General features: G+C 52.1%; 1 protein-coding gene across 1 annotated transcript in view; it reads left to right on the top strand.

Moving 5' to 3' along the window:
* LOC122369582 (A-kinase anchor protein 9-like) overlaps positions 1-20,423 on the top strand; it is a gene marked incomplete at its 5' end in the record, with an annotated part of 67,445 nt that overhangs the window by 42,298 nt on the left and 4,724 nt on the right. The window contains 20 exons of the mRNA XM_043344426.1: positions 153-266; positions 2,285-2,400; positions 3,293-3,813; positions 4,119-4,273; positions 4,772-4,939; positions 5,348-5,452; positions 5,733-5,873; positions 6,189-6,338; positions 6,704-6,813; positions 7,194-7,323; positions 7,804-8,007; positions 8,387-8,566; positions 11,779-11,913; positions 13,137-13,310; positions 13,644-13,979; positions 14,328-14,600; positions 15,117-15,266; positions 18,545-19,270; positions 19,588-19,679; positions 19,962-20,157. Coding sequence (XP_043200361.1) covers positions 153-266; positions 2,285-2,400; positions 3,293-3,813; positions 4,119-4,273; positions 4,772-4,939; positions 5,348-5,452; positions 5,733-5,873; positions 6,189-6,338; positions 6,704-6,813; positions 7,194-7,323; positions 7,804-8,007; positions 8,387-8,566; positions 11,779-11,913; positions 13,137-13,310; positions 13,644-13,979; positions 14,328-14,600; positions 15,117-15,266; positions 18,545-19,270; positions 19,588-19,679; positions 19,962-20,157 — 4,176 coding nt within the window. The remainder of the gene's footprint in view (positions 1-152; positions 267-2,284; positions 2,401-3,292; positions 3,814-4,118; positions 4,274-4,771; positions 4,940-5,347; positions 5,453-5,732; positions 5,874-6,188; positions 6,339-6,703; positions 6,814-7,193; positions 7,324-7,803; positions 8,008-8,386; positions 8,567-11,778; positions 11,914-13,136; positions 13,311-13,643; positions 13,980-14,327; positions 14,601-15,116; positions 15,267-18,544; positions 19,271-19,587; positions 19,680-19,961; positions 20,158-20,423) is intronic.

Raw genomic sequence — 20,423 nt, 5'->3', positions numbered from 1 at the left:
AATCTTACCCTCCCTGTCCGCTACACTAACCACTGGGACTACCGCCGCCCACCCAGGACACCCTCCCACCTTCCCCATCCCGCCGCCCTGGGGCTGCTGCCGTCCATAGGTACTCCGCCTTACTAACCTCTGGGGCTACCACCACTGCTCAGGACACCCTCTCGGATGAGGTGGAGGCTCTGCGCGAGCGGCTGGCCGCCGGGCCCGGCCCGGCCGGTGAGGGACTGACCTTTGAGCTGGACGGGCTGCGTCTGCACTTACTGCAGGTGTGTCAGGTGACAGCTGACGGTGACAGACTGACATGGTGCTGACAGAATATTGTGTGTGTCTGCCAGAGGGACAGGGAAGTCGGCGGACCGGCTTGGTTTGCTTTGGGGTGTAGTTGCTATTGAGAGATTTCTTTTTGTGTGGGTGTTTGGCGAGCATTTCAGTCGAAAGTGTGGCGTGAGTATCATATACGATCTATTCTTTATTTTATTACCCTTTTCTGTTGGACGAAATTACGACAAAATATCAGTATTTAAATGAAAAAGTCGATTTGATACAGTTGTGGACCAACATTTTCTCCTAGGTCTATGACGAGAGTATCACTTATCTTACTCCTCAACCATTGATCCTGCCACTATCCTCTCGTTCTGCTCTTCGCATTGTTCAGTGCCACTAATGAATGCATGCTTATTTGGCTATCTATCTCTATCGCCCGTGCCTTTTAGCGCGCTTTTTATCATTTCTGGTGATGATTTTGCTTGTTTTGTTGTTATTTATTTTGTTTTTGTTTTGTTTCTTTTGCAGTTTGTGAGACGCGTTTCGTATTTTAGCCTGCCTGCTCTGTCTCCTATCTAGTTAGTATTGTTCGCTCGTTGCATGGTCATTGTCAATACATGCTTAAAAGTGCAATTGGCGTTTTTCTGGTGCTAAGAGTAATATACCAATGGCTTGTACTAAAATATCTTGAATTAGCTCACTCTCGGCAAAAGTTGTCGATCTGAGCAAGCGTTAGGTGAAGTTAAATTAGAAATCGTTCAAGTGACGACACTTTTTGACCCTCGCTGGCATTTGCCTTTCTGCTTCCTTGGCACTCGGTAAGATCCCCGATGCGTTTAACCCGAAATTGAGCTAGAGATCAGCATAAAGCAAGGGTATGGCTTGCTACGTGATAAAGGGCTAACGGTACTGGTAGGTACCAAATTTCAGACTGTCAGGTCGACTAACGACTTCTGAGGTCGTCAATTTCTTCAAAGTGAATTTTTGTAATGGAGAGGAAAACTAATTACTTACACCTTTTCATAGCCGCGGTGAGAATATGCTGTTGGTTCGGAACAAGTCTAGGTCGAGGTCCATTCAGCTCAGGCAACTTGACACACGTTGAGTGTCATGTCATATGATGTGTTCATGGGCTCTGATCCCGAATGGATCATAGGACCTAGGCTCTCTCCCTGAATTGAGCTGTAAAGGCCTTGCTACACTATGCGTTTTCTGCGTGCGTTTTTGCAGGTTTGCGTGTTTTGCGTAATATCGTTCTAGGAAAAAAGTTATAAACAATATAATTTTTACTTTGGTTATATACAAAAGCTAATATAACTCTTATGTAACTAAAATTTAAGGTGAAAAACATCACAAAAACGTAATATCGTTCCTTTTTCTAGAACGATATCACGCAAAACACGCAAACACGCAAAAAACGCACGAAGAAAACGCATAGTGTAGCCAGGCCTTAACAGCGTTCCATAAAGTGAATGTAGCTCAAAGAAAATATAACGATAAAATATATCTGCTGAGTTGCATCCCTAAAATGACGTCCACCGTGCATGACTTTGACTTAGATATCACTGGACGCTTGCCTTTTTGAAACCTTCCGTGAAAAGTCATGCTCATCTATATTACAAATTCAAACGATTTCGGCTGCGTGTAGCCTGACATGTGACGCCATGATTGTTGTGATCTGGTAGGAATTGTAAGAATGTCATTCTTTATACAGTCTACATACAAGAATAACCTGATAACGACACCAATTTTCAAAGTCATCCACGCGCTCTGCAGGCAAAGGCGTTAAAAAAAAACTAGAGAAGGTGATTGATTCCCTTTTGTGCCGGCGAGGGTCAATATAAGAGAAAGAGTGGTCGCAAGGGTAAAAATGAGAAAGGCCTGAAAACTACGCTCACATCGTAACATTACCAGATTTCTTGCCTTGGACCACGTCCCCCTCACACACACTGCGCCCCACGCTGCGTCTTTGGAGTGCCGCCGTATCTAACCGCCCGCTGCGGTGGCCGCCGCTCCCCAGTTGGAGCAGGCGCGGGACAGACTGAACGGAGCCGCAGACTGGTCGGCCGGGGAGCACGGTGGCGGAGCCACTGTGGAGGTGGCCAGGGACGAACTGGAGCTGCTGCACAAGGACAGGTAGGTGTGGGTCTGCTGTATAAAGACAGGACTGGTAGGGATGGGACTGCTGTGTAAAGACTGGTAGGTTTGGGGCTGCTGTATAAGATAGTGGGACGTTACCGGAGACTGGTCGGCCGGGGAGCACGGCGGCGGCGCCACCGTGGAGGTGGCCAGGGACGAGCTGGAGCTGCTGCACAAGGACAGGTAAATAGGATGTAGCTGCTGTGCTTACAGGTATGAATGATTGAAGCTAATACGCGGTATGAATGATAAGAGCAGGTTGAGTAAAGACCGGAATGACTGGGCTAGAGCTGGTAAAGGCAGTTGGGAGTGGCAGAAGCTGGTACATAACGACTGGACCTGTCATTTAGAACACTTATGATGTGACAAAGGCAAAGACAAAAGCAGCGACATAGAATTGCTGAGTTCTCAGAAACCTCTGTAACTGACAAACCTGAAAAGTTCTTATCTTTTAATTTAGAGGTCACGCATTTAAAGTTACTATCTTCAAAGTTGGAGCCCACGGTTTGAACTTCGTAGTTTAGTGATCCATCATTCGGTAAGCTTCTGCCTCCATGGATCCGTTTCGTTTATCATTTCGGTCATTTAGTTGATGTCGGCTCATCTGTAACTGACCAGTGACCAGGAAGAACGTAACTGAATTATTACATTTTTCTTTACTGTACTTTGACATGACTTGCCATTTCGCTTTTGATTGCGTGGTTTTTACAAGCCAGCCTGCCTGTACCTGTTTGCGCTGTTGCTGTTAAGTTATGACAGGTTTGCAGAGGCGCGCGTAGCTAAACTGTAGCCGATTTTTGCTAATGAACTTGCTACTGCTGCGGCTTGATCAGACCCCATGCGATGCTGTGAACACAGAACCCCCTGCCCCCTCTCGGCTCTTTCACAGGGAGGAGCAGGCCGACCAGCTGCAGCGTCTGGGCGGCCTGGTGCGCGCCCTCTGCCAGTACTACCAGACCGCCGAGCGGCTGCACGGTCCCGCCCCTCCCGCCGGGGTCTCCGCCGATCCAGAGGCAGACGCCACTGACCGGATGGTACTGGAGGCTCTGGCTCCTGACGAGGCTGTCTGCCTGTGGGCGGAGCGCGGCCACCAGCTACCGCGAGTACAGCGCTCGGTCCGGGAGGCCACAGCGCGACTCCAGACTGCGGCGGCTGCAGCGGCGGCCGGCGGACAAGAGCAGAGGACAGAGAGGGAGGCAGAGCGGGCGGAGAGGGCAGAGCGCCGGGCGGCGGAGCTGGACCGGCGGGTAGAGGGGCTGACGGCTGAGCTGACGGCGGCGAGACAGAGGGTAGCGGCGCTGGAGGACAGGGCGCAGAGCGAGGAGCGGGAGGCGCTGGGGGAGAGCCGGCCGGCCGGACAGCCGGCGCCGCCGCCGCCCGAGGTGACCCTACAGTGTATCAGGGAGGCAGGTGAGGATCGCGACTGAATAACTTCATGCCTGGCTGGAGTTGGGGGTTTAAATGTCATGCAGAGTCACAACGTGTGATGTGACTCTGCATGCTTTGTCAGCCGCACTAAGTTTGATTTATTTCATGCGCGGTACGGTGTTCGTATAGTTCGTATAATTATTGCGTGTTCGTATATTTAACTTTTTACGGTGTGCAGAATTCTACATATAAACCACCTCAGAATTTCATTGACTATCTGACCCGTCTGGGCTGTCGTATCTGCTACCACCCCTGACATAACCACCTACCTGCCTGTTCACCTCCAGCCGAGGCACTGCTCTCTGCCCCCGCCGACCCGGCCGACTCCCGTCTGCTGCTGAGCCGGGTTCACCAGCTGGAGGCACTGCTGTCCGAACTGACGGCGCAGAGTGACCAGATGGTGGCGGATTGTAACCGGGAGGTGGAGGACGTCAAAGAGCAGGTGGGTAGGGACAGGGCGCCAAACAGCAAGTCAGAAGGGAGAGAGAGAGAGTGAAGTTGAGGATGCCAAACAGCAGATAATCTGCAGGAGAAGCGAGGTGATGGATAACACCGGAGAGGTGCGGGCACTTGTTTGGAGGTGGACTATGGAGGACGTTAGTTGGCAGGTCAGATGCGAGGGATGTATAGGTACAAATACACGTCAGAAGTGAGGAATGCTTAACGAAAGGCGATGGTCAAGCGGGTCGACATTGGGAGGAAGGTGCTGAATGCTTCGTCAATGATGGGATCATGTTTATTTTAGCCGGGAGGGATAGCAGGTTACCGCGGGAGAAAGGAGGCATCACGACTTTCGTGCGTCTCCTAGTGACAATCATTTCCAGAAGAATCGCTTGAGCTGGTCTTCTCATTTATACATTGTTCCTTCGTTATCCCAGAGTAGCGTCTTCCACAGTGACATTTGCCCACCCTATCGCCTCACCTCCATCTCTCCCGGCAGATGGCAGCCGCCGACAAGCAGCTGCGCTCGACGCGCGCCTTTCTGGACGAGGTCACTGCAGAGAGGGAGGCAGAGCGGGACGAGTTCGGGCGGGAGACGGCCAGGCTGGCCGAGCTGGTGGCGGCCCGAGAGAGGGAGAGAGATGAGCAGGCGCTGAGACGGAGACAGGTGGAGTAGGGAGGGAGGGAGCGAAGAGGGAAGGAGAGGAGTGAATGTGAATTGGAAGAAGGAGAAACTATTAGACCCGTGGCCCGTGGGAGAATATGCAAGGCACATTTAGGACACAGTGATAGCTCATGGGACGAGACTGGCATAAAGACCACAACAGTTGAATTGAAGCTATTGTGCTGCTTATACAACAAAATACCCGCCGCATGGTTTTTATACAATCGTTCACGAAAATTATTTGATGTTCGTTGAGAATTAGTTAGCACGTTTTTTCCTCCGGATCGTCATGTGTTGGCCATTTTGATTGGCAGGAACATCCCACCGACTCTTGCCTTCCGACAACTGACCCATTTAACATCCGACGCTATTGACATCTGACACCTCTGACCTGCCGATCTCCCCTGCCAGTTGGAGGCGGTGGAGGCGCAGAACGCCGAGCTGATGGCGGCGGCGCACGAGGGAGACCAGGAGAGGGTCCGACTGCGCGACGAACTGAAGGCGGCCGTAAATAAGGTGAGAACAGACTGTCACCCCGTACCGTGTGAGGCGGTGGAAATGTAGAGTCGCCTCGGCCTTTTACATTGGCTGGCGACGGAGGCAGGCGCTTTTTTCGTTCTTTCCAGTCGTATGACGTTATTCTATTCATATCATAAGCAGCTGTACTTCCAGTCGCTTTTTTCAAACATTTATCTGATCATATCTGACCCAATATATCTTACCCGAAGCAAAAAAAAAAAAAGACGCGTTTTCCAGCAATGAGTGAAATGTCTGTCCCTCCCCGTGCATTCTTTAGATCCACGACCTGCGTGACATCATCCGCTCTCTGGAGTCTCACGTGGACGAGCTGGGGTCAGCCGAGGGTGGAGCCGCTGCCGACCGACTCAGGGAGGAGCTGCATCGCCAGACAGCGCACAGCCGACGCCTCCAGGCGCAGGTATGACCCGCCAGCAGCTGCGTTGGTAGCCGCTGTACACCATAGACAGACGTACCATGCATTGCTCATTCAGTATCAGCTAATCATGAAACTAAGATATCCAAGTGCTTCCCGATTGGAGCTACTCTGGCCCATGCGCCGTGTGTTGTCTGTTTCGGATATTTCCGGAGTCGCGTCTCCCTTCGACTGACGTTCGGTCACTTCGATGAAGAGTGTGGACCCTAGACCTTTGAGTAAAGTTGGACGGAAGTCCCCACGCTGTTGTTCTCGGGAGTTATGTGTCTGAAGTACCGTCCCTCTCGTCTCTGTCCGCAGTTGTCCGAGTGCCGATGCACCGCCGGCCGGCCAGACCCGGCCGGGGCGGACGGAGCCACGCCTCCCCCGCGTCTCAACTCGACTGCCGACAGTGAGGACACCACCACCCTCTCTGTGTGCCCCTCTCTGCTGCAGGAGCTGAGAGATCAGGTAGGCGCTGCAGGCGTTTGAAAAGATAAACCTCTACAGATGGCCCCTTTGTCTTGCTAATTAAGTTGCCTATTTTCCATTTAACTTTGTTATTTAGGTCATACGCATTACGCATCATATTCTGTAAGCTTTCTTTTAAAATGACATTTTTGTTTGTTGCCCTTATCTCACCAGCTATCCCTCCAATCATAAGCATTTCATTTGTATTTTGTAAGTCTTCATCAAGTTTTGTTCTCATCTACTCATTCTTGCCGCTAGTCTGTCCAGATTCCGTAACATCAAGCACGTGTCAGCCCTGCCTTCTGACGCCACTACCGCCGCGGTTCTCTCTTGTTCTCTCATCCGCCGTGTCCGTTCACCCACAGATCATTCGTATGGAGGCCGACGTGGACCAGCGTGTGGAGACGCTGGAGAACAGCTTCTCGTCAGCAACAGAGACGCTATCACCGGCTGGGTCACGACAGGACCTAACGCAGTGAGTGTCGACAGTGGATCACGGCGCCGGGAATGTTTGAACGGTGTCCGGGCGGGGCTTTTTGGCATGGCGAGGACGTGGGAGATGGTAGGAGAGACTTTGTTCATGAATAGTGGGTGGAATGGTGGCTGAAGTGGAGTATTTTATCATGAAAGCTGTTGTCGAAAAGCACCATTTTTTATCGTCATCGTGACGTGAAGACACTGCTGGAAATCGTACCTTTAACGAAGCTCAAGAGACTGACTATTAGATTTTTCTCCCTCTAAAACGGCACTGATATCTGCACAGTAACACTTGATCTTCTCGTGGAACACGGGCACCCATCCCATAAACTCGTCTAACTCCCGTGTCACCCGGTGACACCGCTGTCTGTGCCACAGGCGTCCGGCCGGTGAGGACCTGGCCGGACTCCGACACAAACTGGAGCGTCTGGTTTCTGTGGAGGAGGCGGCGCTCGCCCGGATACGGCACCTGGAGACCGAGTTGAGCCGCGCCAGGGTCAGCCAACAGGTCAGGATGGGGAGGGGCAAGGCAGGGCGGGTGGAGGCCGGGCAAGGCAGGGCGGGGAGAGGGTTAGGTCAGGACGGATGGAGGGGCAAGGTCTGATGAGTCAGGTCAGTCGGCAGACAGTACGGAAAGGGATGAGGTAGTATATACATAGGTGGTTGGAACTGGTGAGAGATACGCGAGTTTGATGCTGATACATTCAGTATTTTCTGCTGTTGATCGTGTTTCTGTGTGTCTGCTATTTCTGATACTTTATTCGTAAAGCAGTACGGAACTTAATCGCAACCATATTTGCTATGTTTGTCTGTTATTATCTTCTTTTTTTTTGTCTTTCTTGTGTGGGTAGCGTTTTCCTTATAGACGCGTGTGAATATGACTCAACGCTGACAGGTGCCTCATCTGAACACCCTGCACGCTCCCTCCCTTGTACTCCCTCCCACTCCCACCACCCTCTGACCGCCGACTTCTGACCATCGTCCTCAGGACCTGGTGTCTGAGAGGGGACAGCTGCAGCAGCAGCTGGCCGACCAGCTGCTGCAGCTGTCGGCTCTGCGCGCCCGCCTGGAGCGGAGCAGACTGGCTGCGGAGGTGGGCACCGACCCGGGCCAGCCCAGCCGCGCCCGGCTGGCCTACCTGCAGGCAGAGCTCGACTCGGCCGCCAAACTGGCCAAGGCCAAGGAGAAACAGGTGCGGGCCAGCTCAAAGACGAGCATAGTCCTACGCTTGATCTTTGTCATTTATCATTGCCAAGTCCCTACACCACAGTGCTTGAGGGATTCACACTCTGTTCGAGCCCATAAATAAGATGTAGCCACTGCTACCTACATTTTAGCTCGCGAATGAAGCGAGATTACACGGTAGAAGCTGAAGTGTGGGCGTTCGACGCTATGGATGACAATTGCTTCTTTTTCGGGTTTTGTTACCATTTCGTTTTAGCTCCATCCGTCTATTGCATCTCATATCGTCTGTGACTGTCGTAGGCCAAGTGTCTTCTACACTGCAGACGTGTGTTGCTCTCTTTTTTTTTTTTTTTGACGGCATCCCTTCCCCTGTTTGTCGCCGGCAGCTTGCCGACCTGTCCTGTCAGCTGGACGAGACGCGCCGTAAGCTGATTGTGCGCGAGTCGGAGCTGGCTCGTCTGGAGAGGGAGACGGAGAGGGAGAGGACGCCGCGCACCTCGCCGGCCGCCTCGCCCAGGGACGCCGCCGAGCTGCGAACTCTGCGCGTCAAATACCGAGAACTGCAGGTGGGTGTCGGGACCACGACTTTTTAATAATAGGGAAGATGAATATATTCACACGTGTATGTGGTTGAGATCGTTTTATTTCTCCATCATCCGGTTGTATGGGGTTCCGCATTGTTTTTTGTCGAGCCTGATGATATAGGAACAAAATTTATCCGCCGATAAAACAAATGTCCAATACTAGTGAGCATTTAGAGGGTACTTTTGGTTGGTTTACTTCGAAATCAAACCTACCAAAAGTATTTAAAAGAAAAAAAGAGCTAACGAAAAGAAAACAAGTGATTCGATTGAAAGTAAAGTTGGATGGTCGGAAGGTTCAACTTATTTTCCCGAGGTATGAATACAAAGAATGCACGAGCGAGAAGTATCTGTGTCAGTGCCGCTTAATCTGTGCCATTTGTGGCTTGTCTGCGGCAATGCCCTTCGCCATGTATTTTGAGGTTCTGCGCGGAGTCGACCTGTCGGCTGCAATATTTTGGTGTAAATTATTGTGATAATGAAATTTGCGCTTAGTTTCTTCAAAATTAAGAGTTCTCCGAATCTCCTCTTGTTCATCTTGTTACCATAACGCATTATGGATCCAGTATGTTTACATTAATTTTTTCGTACGAAATGATGAATCTTCCACATCAAGAATATCTCCGCAAAGCCTGAAACTCTGACCCTCGTCGCTCCACCAAGCGGGCAGGATGACGTCTCCGTCTCCGCCGTCCTCCCCGCCGCCCCCACCGCCGAGCAGCGGTCGTTCCGTGCACCTCCTGGCACTCCGCAACCCCTCGTCGGTGTCCGATCCGCGCGGCTGGGGTCTGAGCGGCGACGAGCGTCGGCTGCACATGGGACGCGTCGTGTCCGATCAGCTAACCTCCGGCGATGGAAACGAGTTCGGCGAGCGGCACGCTGTGAAAATGACCAACCGGATGAGATCGGTGGATAGTGTGACCGACCAGCGCGCCTGGAGCCTGGACCCGAGCGAGAGGAGGCGGTTTATGTCGGAGACCATCCGACGGCCGCCCGTCGCCAGCACTACCGATGTACGTTAGAGTGTGGGGGAGCCTATGACCTCACTCGGATAGCTGCTAGCTTTGTCCGCCTTATTGACTAGGTATGTGTGTTGACAGCTAGTTTCGGTATGGCTTTACAGTCTCCACAATCTCCACAGCTAGTTTCGGACCTAACATTTACAGTCTCCACGTCCGTTATCGTAATAGCAGCTGTAACCCGCAAGAGGAGAAAAGGAATATTGGGTGTGCTAGGCAGTGCCTGGTTCAGGCACTCGGAGGCTTTGCTCTGATGGACTCGTGAACGCTGGTCTGAATTGGGTTTTTGAACCGATTCCAGACTCGGAACGCACTGCCCTGTGGTGGGTAACATCAGTTGGTCTCATTACGATGCTGAAGAGGTCTGGATCGGGCTTGATGCAGCGCGCATCGATTCTGCTTTCTTTGATAACCATTCCAGCAGCCGAAAAGGCAATTATTATAATAATTGCCTTTTCGGCTGCTGGAATGGTTTTGTTTACAGCCCCGGCGTGAGACTACATTCTGAATGTGAAAAGGTCTTCAGCTAATAAGCCAGTTTCCGTTGCCGGTTTCGGCTTTGGTCATTCCTTCGCATACCACTGACCGACGAGCTCAGAATACAGGCACCGTGGCGCTACCGATGGCTGTTGGGATCGTTTGCCGGAATATGACAAGGCGAAGCTGCAGACCGAAACAGTTTTCTTTCGGCTTAAGGCCGCCCCACACTGGACCTCGCATGCGGGTTGCGAGTTTTTGGATTTTCGGGTTTCTTCAAAATCAAATAATGCAATCTAAGCTGAGTGACCCACACTACCATCTAACAAGCGAGTCTGCATGTTTTTAGCTTGAGAGCAACCTTGCATCGCATTCCAAAAGCTGATTTTGAGTCAACTTGCGATTTTCCTCGCTGCGAGGTCTGCGAGTTCTGCGGGGTTTGCGGGTTTTTCGTTTGAGTCGAATTTTGGTTCGTTGCGCTGGTATTGCGACTATATGTAAGATTCTGACGGTGTACCGGGTTCACTGCATTCATGAAGTTATCATAAGGGAACGGTCTTGTCACTCTGTGAATTAGTATTATGCCCGCAAACTCAAAACCCGCAAACCCGCAACCCGCATGCGAGTTCCAGTGTGGGGCGGCCATTAGTTAAGCATGGTTCAGCTGTTGAAGGAATTGTCCGTGAAACGAAGAGCACACGAAGTACAGTCACGAGGTCAAATTAGTTTGAGAGCCAAAATTACTTCAATTTTGCTAACCGTATTCGAAAGCCGCGCAACGAATTAAACATTTTTCTTAATGTTTTACTACTTATTGCAATTGCATGGTCAAATTTATAAGCGTCACGTGTTTAATACACTATACTAAATTTCACGTAAACTAAATTTAATTAGAAAATTAGCATGTCGACTGTGGGAGATCGTCGTCTTTCCGACCTCCGAATCTCGTCTCTGTAACCTTCACACGCGCCATGCCCGAACCGGACCCACCACCGCCGCCCCAGCACGAGTCGCTCTTCAACATGATCGGCCAGTGGGTGTCGTCATCATCTGCCGACGCGCGCGGCTGGACGGAGCGTGCCGCCGACGAGCGGCACCGCTACCTGAGCTCGGTGGCTTCCGGCGCGCTACCGGTCGGCGGCGGCCAGGAGCTGGGGGACAGCTTGGTCGCCGAGCAGGCCAACCGACTGCGCTCGGCGGCCAGTCTGTCCGACCAGCGCGCCTGGAGTCTGAACGCCGACCAGCGGCGCAGCTATATGTTGGATGCCATCCGACGCTCGCCGATAGCCAGCCCGACCGAGGATGTAGGTTGTTGGTCGGTTACTGCGATGGGGACGGTGTGGAAAGTGGTGTTGAAATTTGGAAAGCTTCGCGGTTAGATAGTAATTGCCGTGGGTCGGTGCATCTATTTCTGTTGGGTCTACGATCTTTCGGCGGCGTCGTGTATTTAATGCTTGCTAGGGAATTCTATTTTACACTTTAAATGGCACAATGCAACTTTAATTGAGTTTCAACAAGACAGATCACAAGCATTTTGTTCTATGAATCTCTGGCATTCTGTAGTGGACAGTGCGGTCGTGACTGCGCTGTTGTGTATCACACCGTCTTTGTCCACCTCTCCACAGCCCATCGCCCAAATACCGACCCTCCATCCCCTCGTCTATCCCTCTCTGACATCCCCTCGTCTGTCCCATGTTGCAGCTGCAGCACCAGGAGCTGATGGCCCAGCTGAGGGAGAACAACCTGCCCGAGTTTGTCGAACGACTCCTCTCCGATAAGAACGTGCAGATCGATGAGCTGGAGCAGAATGTACGCACTCTTACACAGCTCTCCATGGTGAGTGGATACGAGAGGAAGAGGCATGCGGACCAACTGCTGCTGTTGCCGGTGTTGCGGGTCTAGGCGTGTTCGTTTATGTTTTTATTTTTAGGAGAAGCTTAACCCTCGCCGGCACAGGCCATTTTGAGTCCTTCGACGGCACAAGGGGGGTTGGTACGACCCCCCTCGCGTTTGGCCCCCGATCGAGCTAGAGCTTCGCGGAAAAAACGAGCGTGTTGCCCGTCACGAGAGGAAGCCGATGATACCCAATTTTAAGGTCCTAGGTCATCGGGTGACCTTCCAGGTCAGGTCAATGACCCGAAAACCGGGAAAATCGGGACCTGTTAGAAAGTCGTAAAGTGTGGCTGCTATGTGGTTTTCCGGGGTGCTGATCACGAATATCGTGTTAGTTTTGATCAGAGATGATGTCTAAGCATTTAGACCAGGTCGGGTCAGGTCAGGTCAGGTCAACCGGTAGGGGTTGTGACGGGTATTCGTAATACGTGTCAACCGCCTCGGACAGCTTCGTAACATGTTACGAAGGCACCAAAACTACTTCGTAAATGTTCAAATGGTTGCTAAATTCGAATTCAGCTCCAAAAACTAGCCTAGAAACATGTAAAACTCGAAAAAGTGAACCGAGGTCACCCGAGGTCACCAAAGGTCAATGACCTGACCTGACCTTCAGGTGACCTTGACACCCACCCTAATGCATGGGAGCAGCATCAAATCACATGTTTGAACGTTTGAAACCACGAAAAGCTTACAAACGCGCGGCTAATGCGAGCCAACATGCGCCGAACCGCGATTTCGGCCAAACATGGTCACAGAAAAGAGGTCACAGGTCAAAGGTCATTGGGGTCAGGGTCATGAAATTTTCAGGGTAGGTGTAAAATTGATCAATGCGAGGGTACTGAAAGTTTCGTCGCGATCGGCCGCTTTTTACGCGAGTTATTCGCGAAAAACCTTAGGGGGGGGGGGTGGCATCAACCCCCCTGTGCCGGCGAGGGCTAAGCGTGCTTAAAAATTTGGGTTGTCCCTGTTTTATTATTCGACTTCTGATGGTTTTTAGTTTCTTGTCAAGTATATGCTTAACACTTTTGCTTCGTCATTTTGGCATGTTTTGTCTGGATGTTTTTATTGCACTAAAAACGGTCGCTCACCATGCTAAAAAGTTCCCGTCACTGCTTTCCATGTAGTGTCTATCGTATATGCGTAACCACGCCTTTTGCTCCGCACAGCGTTCGTCGTCGGCCGGTGACAGCCGCTCGTCGGGCCACCAGAGCGGCGTCAGTCGTCTCTCGGACCCGCACCAGCCCAGCCCGGAGGTGCTGCGCCGCGCGGCCACCTCGACCCAATCGGACCCGGCCGGCGACCTATCACTGCCGGACATCAGCATGGTCCAACAGAAACAGGTATGGTGGAGGCGCTGGAGTTGACAGGGGGGGGGCGGGGGGTATCACTGTCATATGCTACATCCGTTCTGGGGTAGGACTAGTTATTGACCATTCTTGCTTAGCTGTCAGGTGCAGTATCATTGTGCTTTCAAGTAATACATTCCCGCCTAGTCGGTTATTGGCTCTTTTTTTCTGAGCCCCGATCAGATTTTTCAACTTCTTCTAAAGCCCCCTCTCTTTCTCGCCTCACCCCGCTTCCTTCCTCTTTTCTCTCTGTCCTCCTCCTCTCAAGTCCTCTTTCTCTCTCCATTTTATTTCGTTGAGTAACACTGCCCCTCCACCGATCCCCAGGAGAAGTCCGGTCGTCCGGCCTCCTCGCCAGCGACCGTCCCAGCCCGGCCCGACTCGCCTACAGCCGGCTCGGAACACAGCTGGGACTCTGCCCCTACAGTCGCCGGCGGAGCCTCTCAACACGGCAGCTCTGCCGGCTCGGAACTGGCCAGTGTCGCAGGCTCCAGTGCTAGTGGGGATTCTATCCATAACCTGCGCGCGGCATTGGCGAGGAAGAAACAGCTGTTGAATGCTAGGAAGGAGCAGTTAGAGAGAAGCGCACGGGGAGAGGATGTGGAGCAGACGCCACGGGAGCAGAGCGGAGAGGCGCCGGTGGTGGAGAGCATCCCGCCACAGGTGAGAGGGAAGAGGGACGAGACGTGGTTTTCAGTAGGTGGTGCAGCTTTATTGGACTTCATCTTTTAGAAGTCAGCTTCAATGACAAAATTGGTTAGTTGCAATGTAGAGTGTCTCATTTTCGATAATGTTATTAGGCCCTGAATATGGATAAAATCCGTTATTTATCGACGGACTAAGAATTCACAGAATAAAAGTGGCTCTGAAAAATGCGCTTAAAAAGGGAAGGCACTAGACGTTCTACTTTCTTTTTTGATAAGTGACTTATTAAACTTCCTGGGCGCTGCGTGTGGTTAAAACGTTGAAACGTCCCTGACACTCCACTTCGTCATTCCTCTCCTCAAGCAGCCGAGCGACTCTGAGCTGGCCGAGGCGGCGCACGTCCGCCAGCAGCTGCTGAAGCTGCGCTCCCGACTGGAGGTGCTCGACCCGATCCTGACACGACTGGACGAGGACTACGCGTCCAGCGTCGACCAGCTGTCCGGGCAGAAGGCGGCGCCGGCGGCCTCTGAGACGGAGCTGCAGCTGGCGGCGCAGGTGGCCGAGATGCGCAGGACCATAGATGGGCAGGACGGAGAGCGGCGCCGGCTGGAGGGGCAGCTGCAGCAGCTGGACGCTCAGGTGAGACGGTCGGCTGGAGGGGGAACTGAATGGAAAGTGTTGAGGTGGACAGGACGTAGGATAGTCTGCTGAAGGGGGAACTGCAGGAACTGGTAAGACAGTTAGCTGGAGGGTAGCTGTAGGACTGCTGGGATAGTCGGCTGAAGAGGGAACTGCAGCAGCGGCTGGACGCGCAGGTGAGACACTCGGCTATCTGTGGTTTGTGTGCTTCTGACTGTGGGTCAAGGTGTAGTCAAAAGGTGGACGACACTGTCGGCTCTGTCCCGGCGAATTACCTACCTTGAGTCGTTATTCCGTAGAATCTTATTTGTGACCTCTGAATGAATGCTTTCTGTGCCTAGGAAACGTGCCGGCCTCACGCCGGCCTAGTACTATCAGCTGGAAGGCTCCTGTTTGCTACGGAGAATGTCTTACATGTCATCAGATGACGTTAGATTCTAGCATAAGTCGAATCCTACTTAGGATACGTGTCTTGTGTCCCCTACCTGACGTCATACACATCATCCCGCATCACAGGGTGTCTCGGAGACGGAGCCGCATCGACGTCAGCTGGAGGAGCAGCTGCTCGTCACGCTTCGGGATATGGAGATCAACAAGCTGGACGCCTGCAGCAAGATGCACGAGGCCTCGGCTCTGCTGGCCAGGAGTCAGAGACACGCGCATCAGGTAAGACTGGGGTGTGAGACGTGGTCGGAGGTGGGGAGGGCAGGTAAGGTGAACGGGCCGGGAAACTAACGCGGAGATTACGGCATGATTCCTTGAGAGTCTTCGCAAGAATATTGACTTTGTGCTTACGTGTGGGTTTTCTGCGTCGCTTTCATTTCAAGTACCAATAAACCCGACTGACTCACTGACGGACTGACAAAGGGGTGCATCAGGAGCAGAGTTAGTTTGTAAAATAGCTGGGCTCAGCCTCCAATCTCGGACTGTAACATCTCTGAGTAGTTTCTTCGTATTACTGTCCTTTGCATGCTCTCTTCTCAGTCTTTCGTACTAACGTATGCACCGAATAACAATTATTTAGTATCATTCTATGGATTGTTTTCTATTGGTACTACTATTGGTACGGGGACCTGCAGTTGCTTCTGTACATGAACCCCAACTCTAGCCGTCTGTCCTGTCCAGTAACAACCGATAACATTGATATCGACTGCCGGTCCCTGTACAAGAGCAGGTGAGGTTTTCTGTGCGTGCCCTCTGACAGCTTATCGTTGTTCCCTGTGAGGGTGCTGGGACAATTTACTCAGGGTCGCTGTACAGTAGCAACTGCGGGTCCCCGTACTAGTGTGTGCTTGTAACCGACACTAACTACCCATTCCTTCCGGCATTTGACCCTTGACCTGATTCTTACCTTACCTTACCTTACCTTACCTTACCTTACCGGGTACTGTCTGTTCCTCTGTCCTTCCGTGCATGTTACTTCGTGCCTGGTGTGACTTCATCCATCGTCACTACCACCGCCATCACCGCTACCATCACCGCCATCGCCACGACTGTCGCCACGGCTGGTTCAACTTCACCGTGGCGGGCGCCGCCGCTGCTGTCTCGGCTACGTCCTCCGCTGTTGTTGCTGCGACCTCTGCTGGGCCTTACCACGCCGTACTATTCCGTATCGTACGGGCCGTACTACGTCGTGCCGTACCGTGTCGCACGGACCATACCGCGGCGACTGACAGGAGGAGCCGGACCGCCGCGGTCCGGACTCTGAGCCGGCCTCGTCTGGCTACATGTCCGAGATGCCGGAGACGGCTGTGTCGCCGGCCGACCGCAGTCTGCCGCCGCACAGTGAGGCGCACAGTGTGCCGCACAGCAGCCCGCGCAGTGTGCCGCACAGTCCGCCGTTCAGCACCGCGTCCACTCCGCTACACAGCCCGCGGTCATCGGAGCGCCAGCCCAGCTACCGGTCCGCCTACCAGTCCGTGTACCAGGTCAGTGTAACTGCCATTCCGTCTACCACGTTAGTTTGACTGACGTCCAAACCAGGGCCCAATCTTACTAAATGCCGTGAATGCGCTTCACGTTCAGTTCGTTCAGGCGACATCCATAATCATTCACGCTATCCAAATCATTGGACAAGATTAGCGGGATGTAAATAAAAAGGATATACTTGATATAAGTGCCGTAAACTCCGGCCAGTGCTGCCAAATCCAATGTACGGTATTGGTAAGATTGGGCCCAGGTCAGTCCGACCACTAATGCGTAAAAAATGAAATGCTTCCTGATGTGTTTTAGCCATTTTAGCGATTCATTTTAGCTTTTGTGCTATATCGATATTTATGAAATACGCGTGGTGGTCATGGGAGTTACAGCTCTGGCCTGGTTGGTAGGTAAACCATAATTTTATATCGCTCCTCCTGTGGTAGCCTGTAAAAGACCTATGCTGTGCTGTTCGGCCCCGATTTCTGACCGATGTGGCGACAGGACGAGGCCACTGAGACTGGAGACGAATCGGCCTTCGAGTCGGGTACGGAGCGGGCCGGCTCCACGTGCGGTGCTGGGATCGACTCTCAGTCCTCGTGCCGCTCGCTGCTCGACGAGGTGAGGAATGAGGACATGGGGGAGGACGGAGTAGATTACTGTGAATATTGAGGACAGGGTAGTGTCCTCACCAAGGCAGAAGAACTACTGGTGTTGTTTGATTACTTTGATATCAGTGATGATGATGAGTTCCGATGATTATTGATTACACTACGGAGATATATTTATTCTGAAGGTCGCCTTGTATGAAAATGAACTGCTGAACTGGAGGCGTTTATATGTTGTTATGTATGCGTTTGTGTGGTATTGGAAGACGATCAGAATTGGAAGACGATCAGAAATGATCCTGCATTTACTAGATGGAGTCGACGAAAAAGTCTAAGTAAAAAAAGTAAGGTATGGGTCCTTGGGAACCCCGGGTCCCTGGACGGGGACGGAGTCTGTGATGTGGTTGTCTGTGTGGCTGTGTTTGGTCGGTGCAAACATGAACAGTAGCTCAATCGCCTGTCTGTGTGATATGCCATGCTGAATGTGTACTAACTATACCGAGATGTTTGCGTGCATGTCAACTGACCGTAGCAGTTTTCTCAGCGTCAGCGCCTCAGCGGTTTCGCCAGTCAAGATTTATCAATGTGAGCGTATGACAGGCTGCAATACTGCCACAGTGATGGTCGCATTTCGATCCACCGTATATGCCAAGTGGCCATTTGCGTGTTGTTGTTTGAGCTGTTGCGGATTCAACATTTTTTTACCGTAACTTATAACATTCACCTGTGAATTTATTGCAGCAATGGATCGTCATAATTTTAGTCAATGGGTATTCAGTGTATTTTGGCATTGGGATCCAATTTGTTTAAAGTGAGCTGCTATGTCGTTTTTTCCGTTTAACATTTCCGATCGTGTCTTTGTGCTAACGTGTATTCTTTTCTACCGCAGTTGGGTGACATTTCAGCGCCTTCTACCCTTCTGTCTCTCCTATCTCCTTGGACCATCCTACTCAGGTTACCGCTGCATGTCGGTACCACCTAATCAACCAGACTGCCTCTCTACTTCTGGTGTGTGCGCATGGACATCGCAAAGACTGACTGCATGTGCGACAACCGAACGGACATTTATGCGACCTGCTGGTGGTGACGACAGCCTATGGGAACTGGGAGTGGGAAGCCAGGCCGGGATGCATAATGCGTATCGGGAGTTGTGCTGACTCGTGATTTGTGACAGGGTGATTTAGTAATTGAGCATTGCCTTTTCTCAAACGGCAATGGTTTGTATCCAACATTTATGGGTAAAGCTTGTATGTTATCTGACCGTTGATACTTGCAACATAAATTCGGCAGTGCAGTTAAATAAAAAGTGCGTTAAAGGTATGTTTTCACTGTTGACAGTTCATTTATATGCTTTGATACGCTGTACGCTATTGAGAAGTGATTTTCGAAGCCCGTCTAACTTAACCCTTGTCCCAACAGGAGTTGCAAAATCGTGTCCAGACACTGGAGCAGAGCTGCCGGGCGCAGTCGGCTGAGCTGGCGGAGCTTCGCGCCACTCTGCAGAGCCGCGAACACAACGAGGCGCAGCTCCGTGCAAATCTCCAGTCCCGCGAACGAAACGAGGCAGAGCTCCGTGCCAATCTGCAAACCCGCGAACAGACCGAGGCGCAGCTCCGCGTCACTCTCCAGAGCCGCGAACAGAGCGAAGCGGAGCTACAGCGCCAGGCGCGTGACAGAGAGGAGTCTGAACGGCTGCTCACTGCCCGACTGCAGACCGCCGAGACGGAGCTGGCGCGGCGGGACGAGCAGCTGCGCCAGACAGCCGGCCAGCTCACCGACACGGAGCGACAGCTCCAGGGACGGCTAGCGGAGGCAGAGCGGACGGCCGCAGAGCGAGAGGAGCACGCGCGGGATCTGTCAGCGCGGGTGGAGAGCCTACAGAAGGAGGCCGCGACTGCCGAGAGGCGCCGCCGTCAGCTACAGAAGAAAGTCACATCACTAGAGGAGGCGGTTAGTGAGAGGGATACCCAGGCAGAGCGGCTGAGGGAGAGAGCCGAGGAGCTGGAGAGAGCGGCGGAGGAGCGGGATGGACATGTGGACAGGCTGGTGGCTCAGGTGAACTCGCTGGAGACTGAGCTGAGGCAGAGACAGGCTGAGATTGATCGGCTGACGACAGCGGTGGCCGACGCGGCGGAACGTAGACAGGTGAGGGAAAGGCATAGCAGGGTGGGTTGGCTATGAAGGTACGGGGACTGGGGAGGGGAACGATTTGGTGGGTCATGAGACGTAAATAAGGCGCTGCCACCGGTACCGCTGGGAGGTGGAATGGCAACCAAAATATAATTGTAAAATGGAACATCGTCGATTCTGAACCCTAGTCCAGTAATTTGACTGATCGGTAGTGTAATCGAACCGTCTCCAATGGTTTGTTGGCAAGCTTTGTTTACCGATTGTGATTTTTATTTAGGTATTTATTTGTGCCGTCAAGTCAGTTGACTGTGTTTGTTGTTTTTCTGCCCCAGTCATCTCAGAGACTCACGAGAAGCCGTCGCTCAGGAGCCGAGCCTGAGTCGGACCGGAGCGTCACGCCGCTGCCGGAACCGGAATTGACCAGGTATGAACCTCTGAATTGCTATGCATTGATGCATTGACTTGAAAAGTCGCCTTTCCCAATCAATTTAAGAAGAGCTGGCCACTTTAATGAATATATCGTAACGTGTATCTGGCAGCTCAGGGAAAATATAACCGTAGCTGCTGCTCCTTATCATCTAGCCTTTGTACTTTCGTAAAATTTTATGTGTGATCATGATATGAGGTCCTCGGTGTCATCTACTTATCACCACTGGCTCTGTCACGACACTGTTTCCAATCGTGACGCACCCCGGATCGTTTTCAGACGGGCCGAATGTCCGCGGCCTGAGTCAGCCTCCAGTCTCTCCGATCTGACCGCCGCGCCGACCTCTGAGCTCGACTCGAGTCAGACGGTGACTCTGAGCGGCGCCCGCGCGGTGCTGGACTCGAGTCGGTCGGTGACTCTGATTGAGGATGGACCGGAGAGGGATCCCGGTCCCGGACCCAACACGGACGTACTGGTGAGTGGGGCCGAACGAACGACGGCTATAGGTCTGAAAAAGGGTACGAACGAGATCACTCGTGTTTGTTTTGTTTTCTACCGCTGAACGACGTACCTATTACCAAATAATCTTTGTATGCTGAATCACTTTGGATCACATTTGCTACAAAAAACGCGACCTTCAGAATAGCAAACCGATTGAAATAAATGTTTCATTTTCCATGTAGAGCTGTGTAGTACTGCGTCTTTTTTAAGTGGTGTTTGCTATGATTATGGTTTCCCGCC

The sequence above is a fragment of the Amphibalanus amphitrite genome, unplaced genomic scaffold, assembly GCF_019059575.1.
Source record: "Amphibalanus amphitrite isolate SeventyFive unplaced genomic scaffold, NRLGWU_Aamphi_draft 001052F_arrow, whole genome shotgun sequence".
Taxonomy (NCBI): domain Eukaryota; kingdom Metazoa; phylum Arthropoda; class Thecostraca; order Balanomorpha; family Balanidae; genus Amphibalanus; species Amphibalanus amphitrite.
Note: the sequence above shows the minus strand (reverse complement) of the source record. Positions and strands in the feature narration are given on the sequence as shown.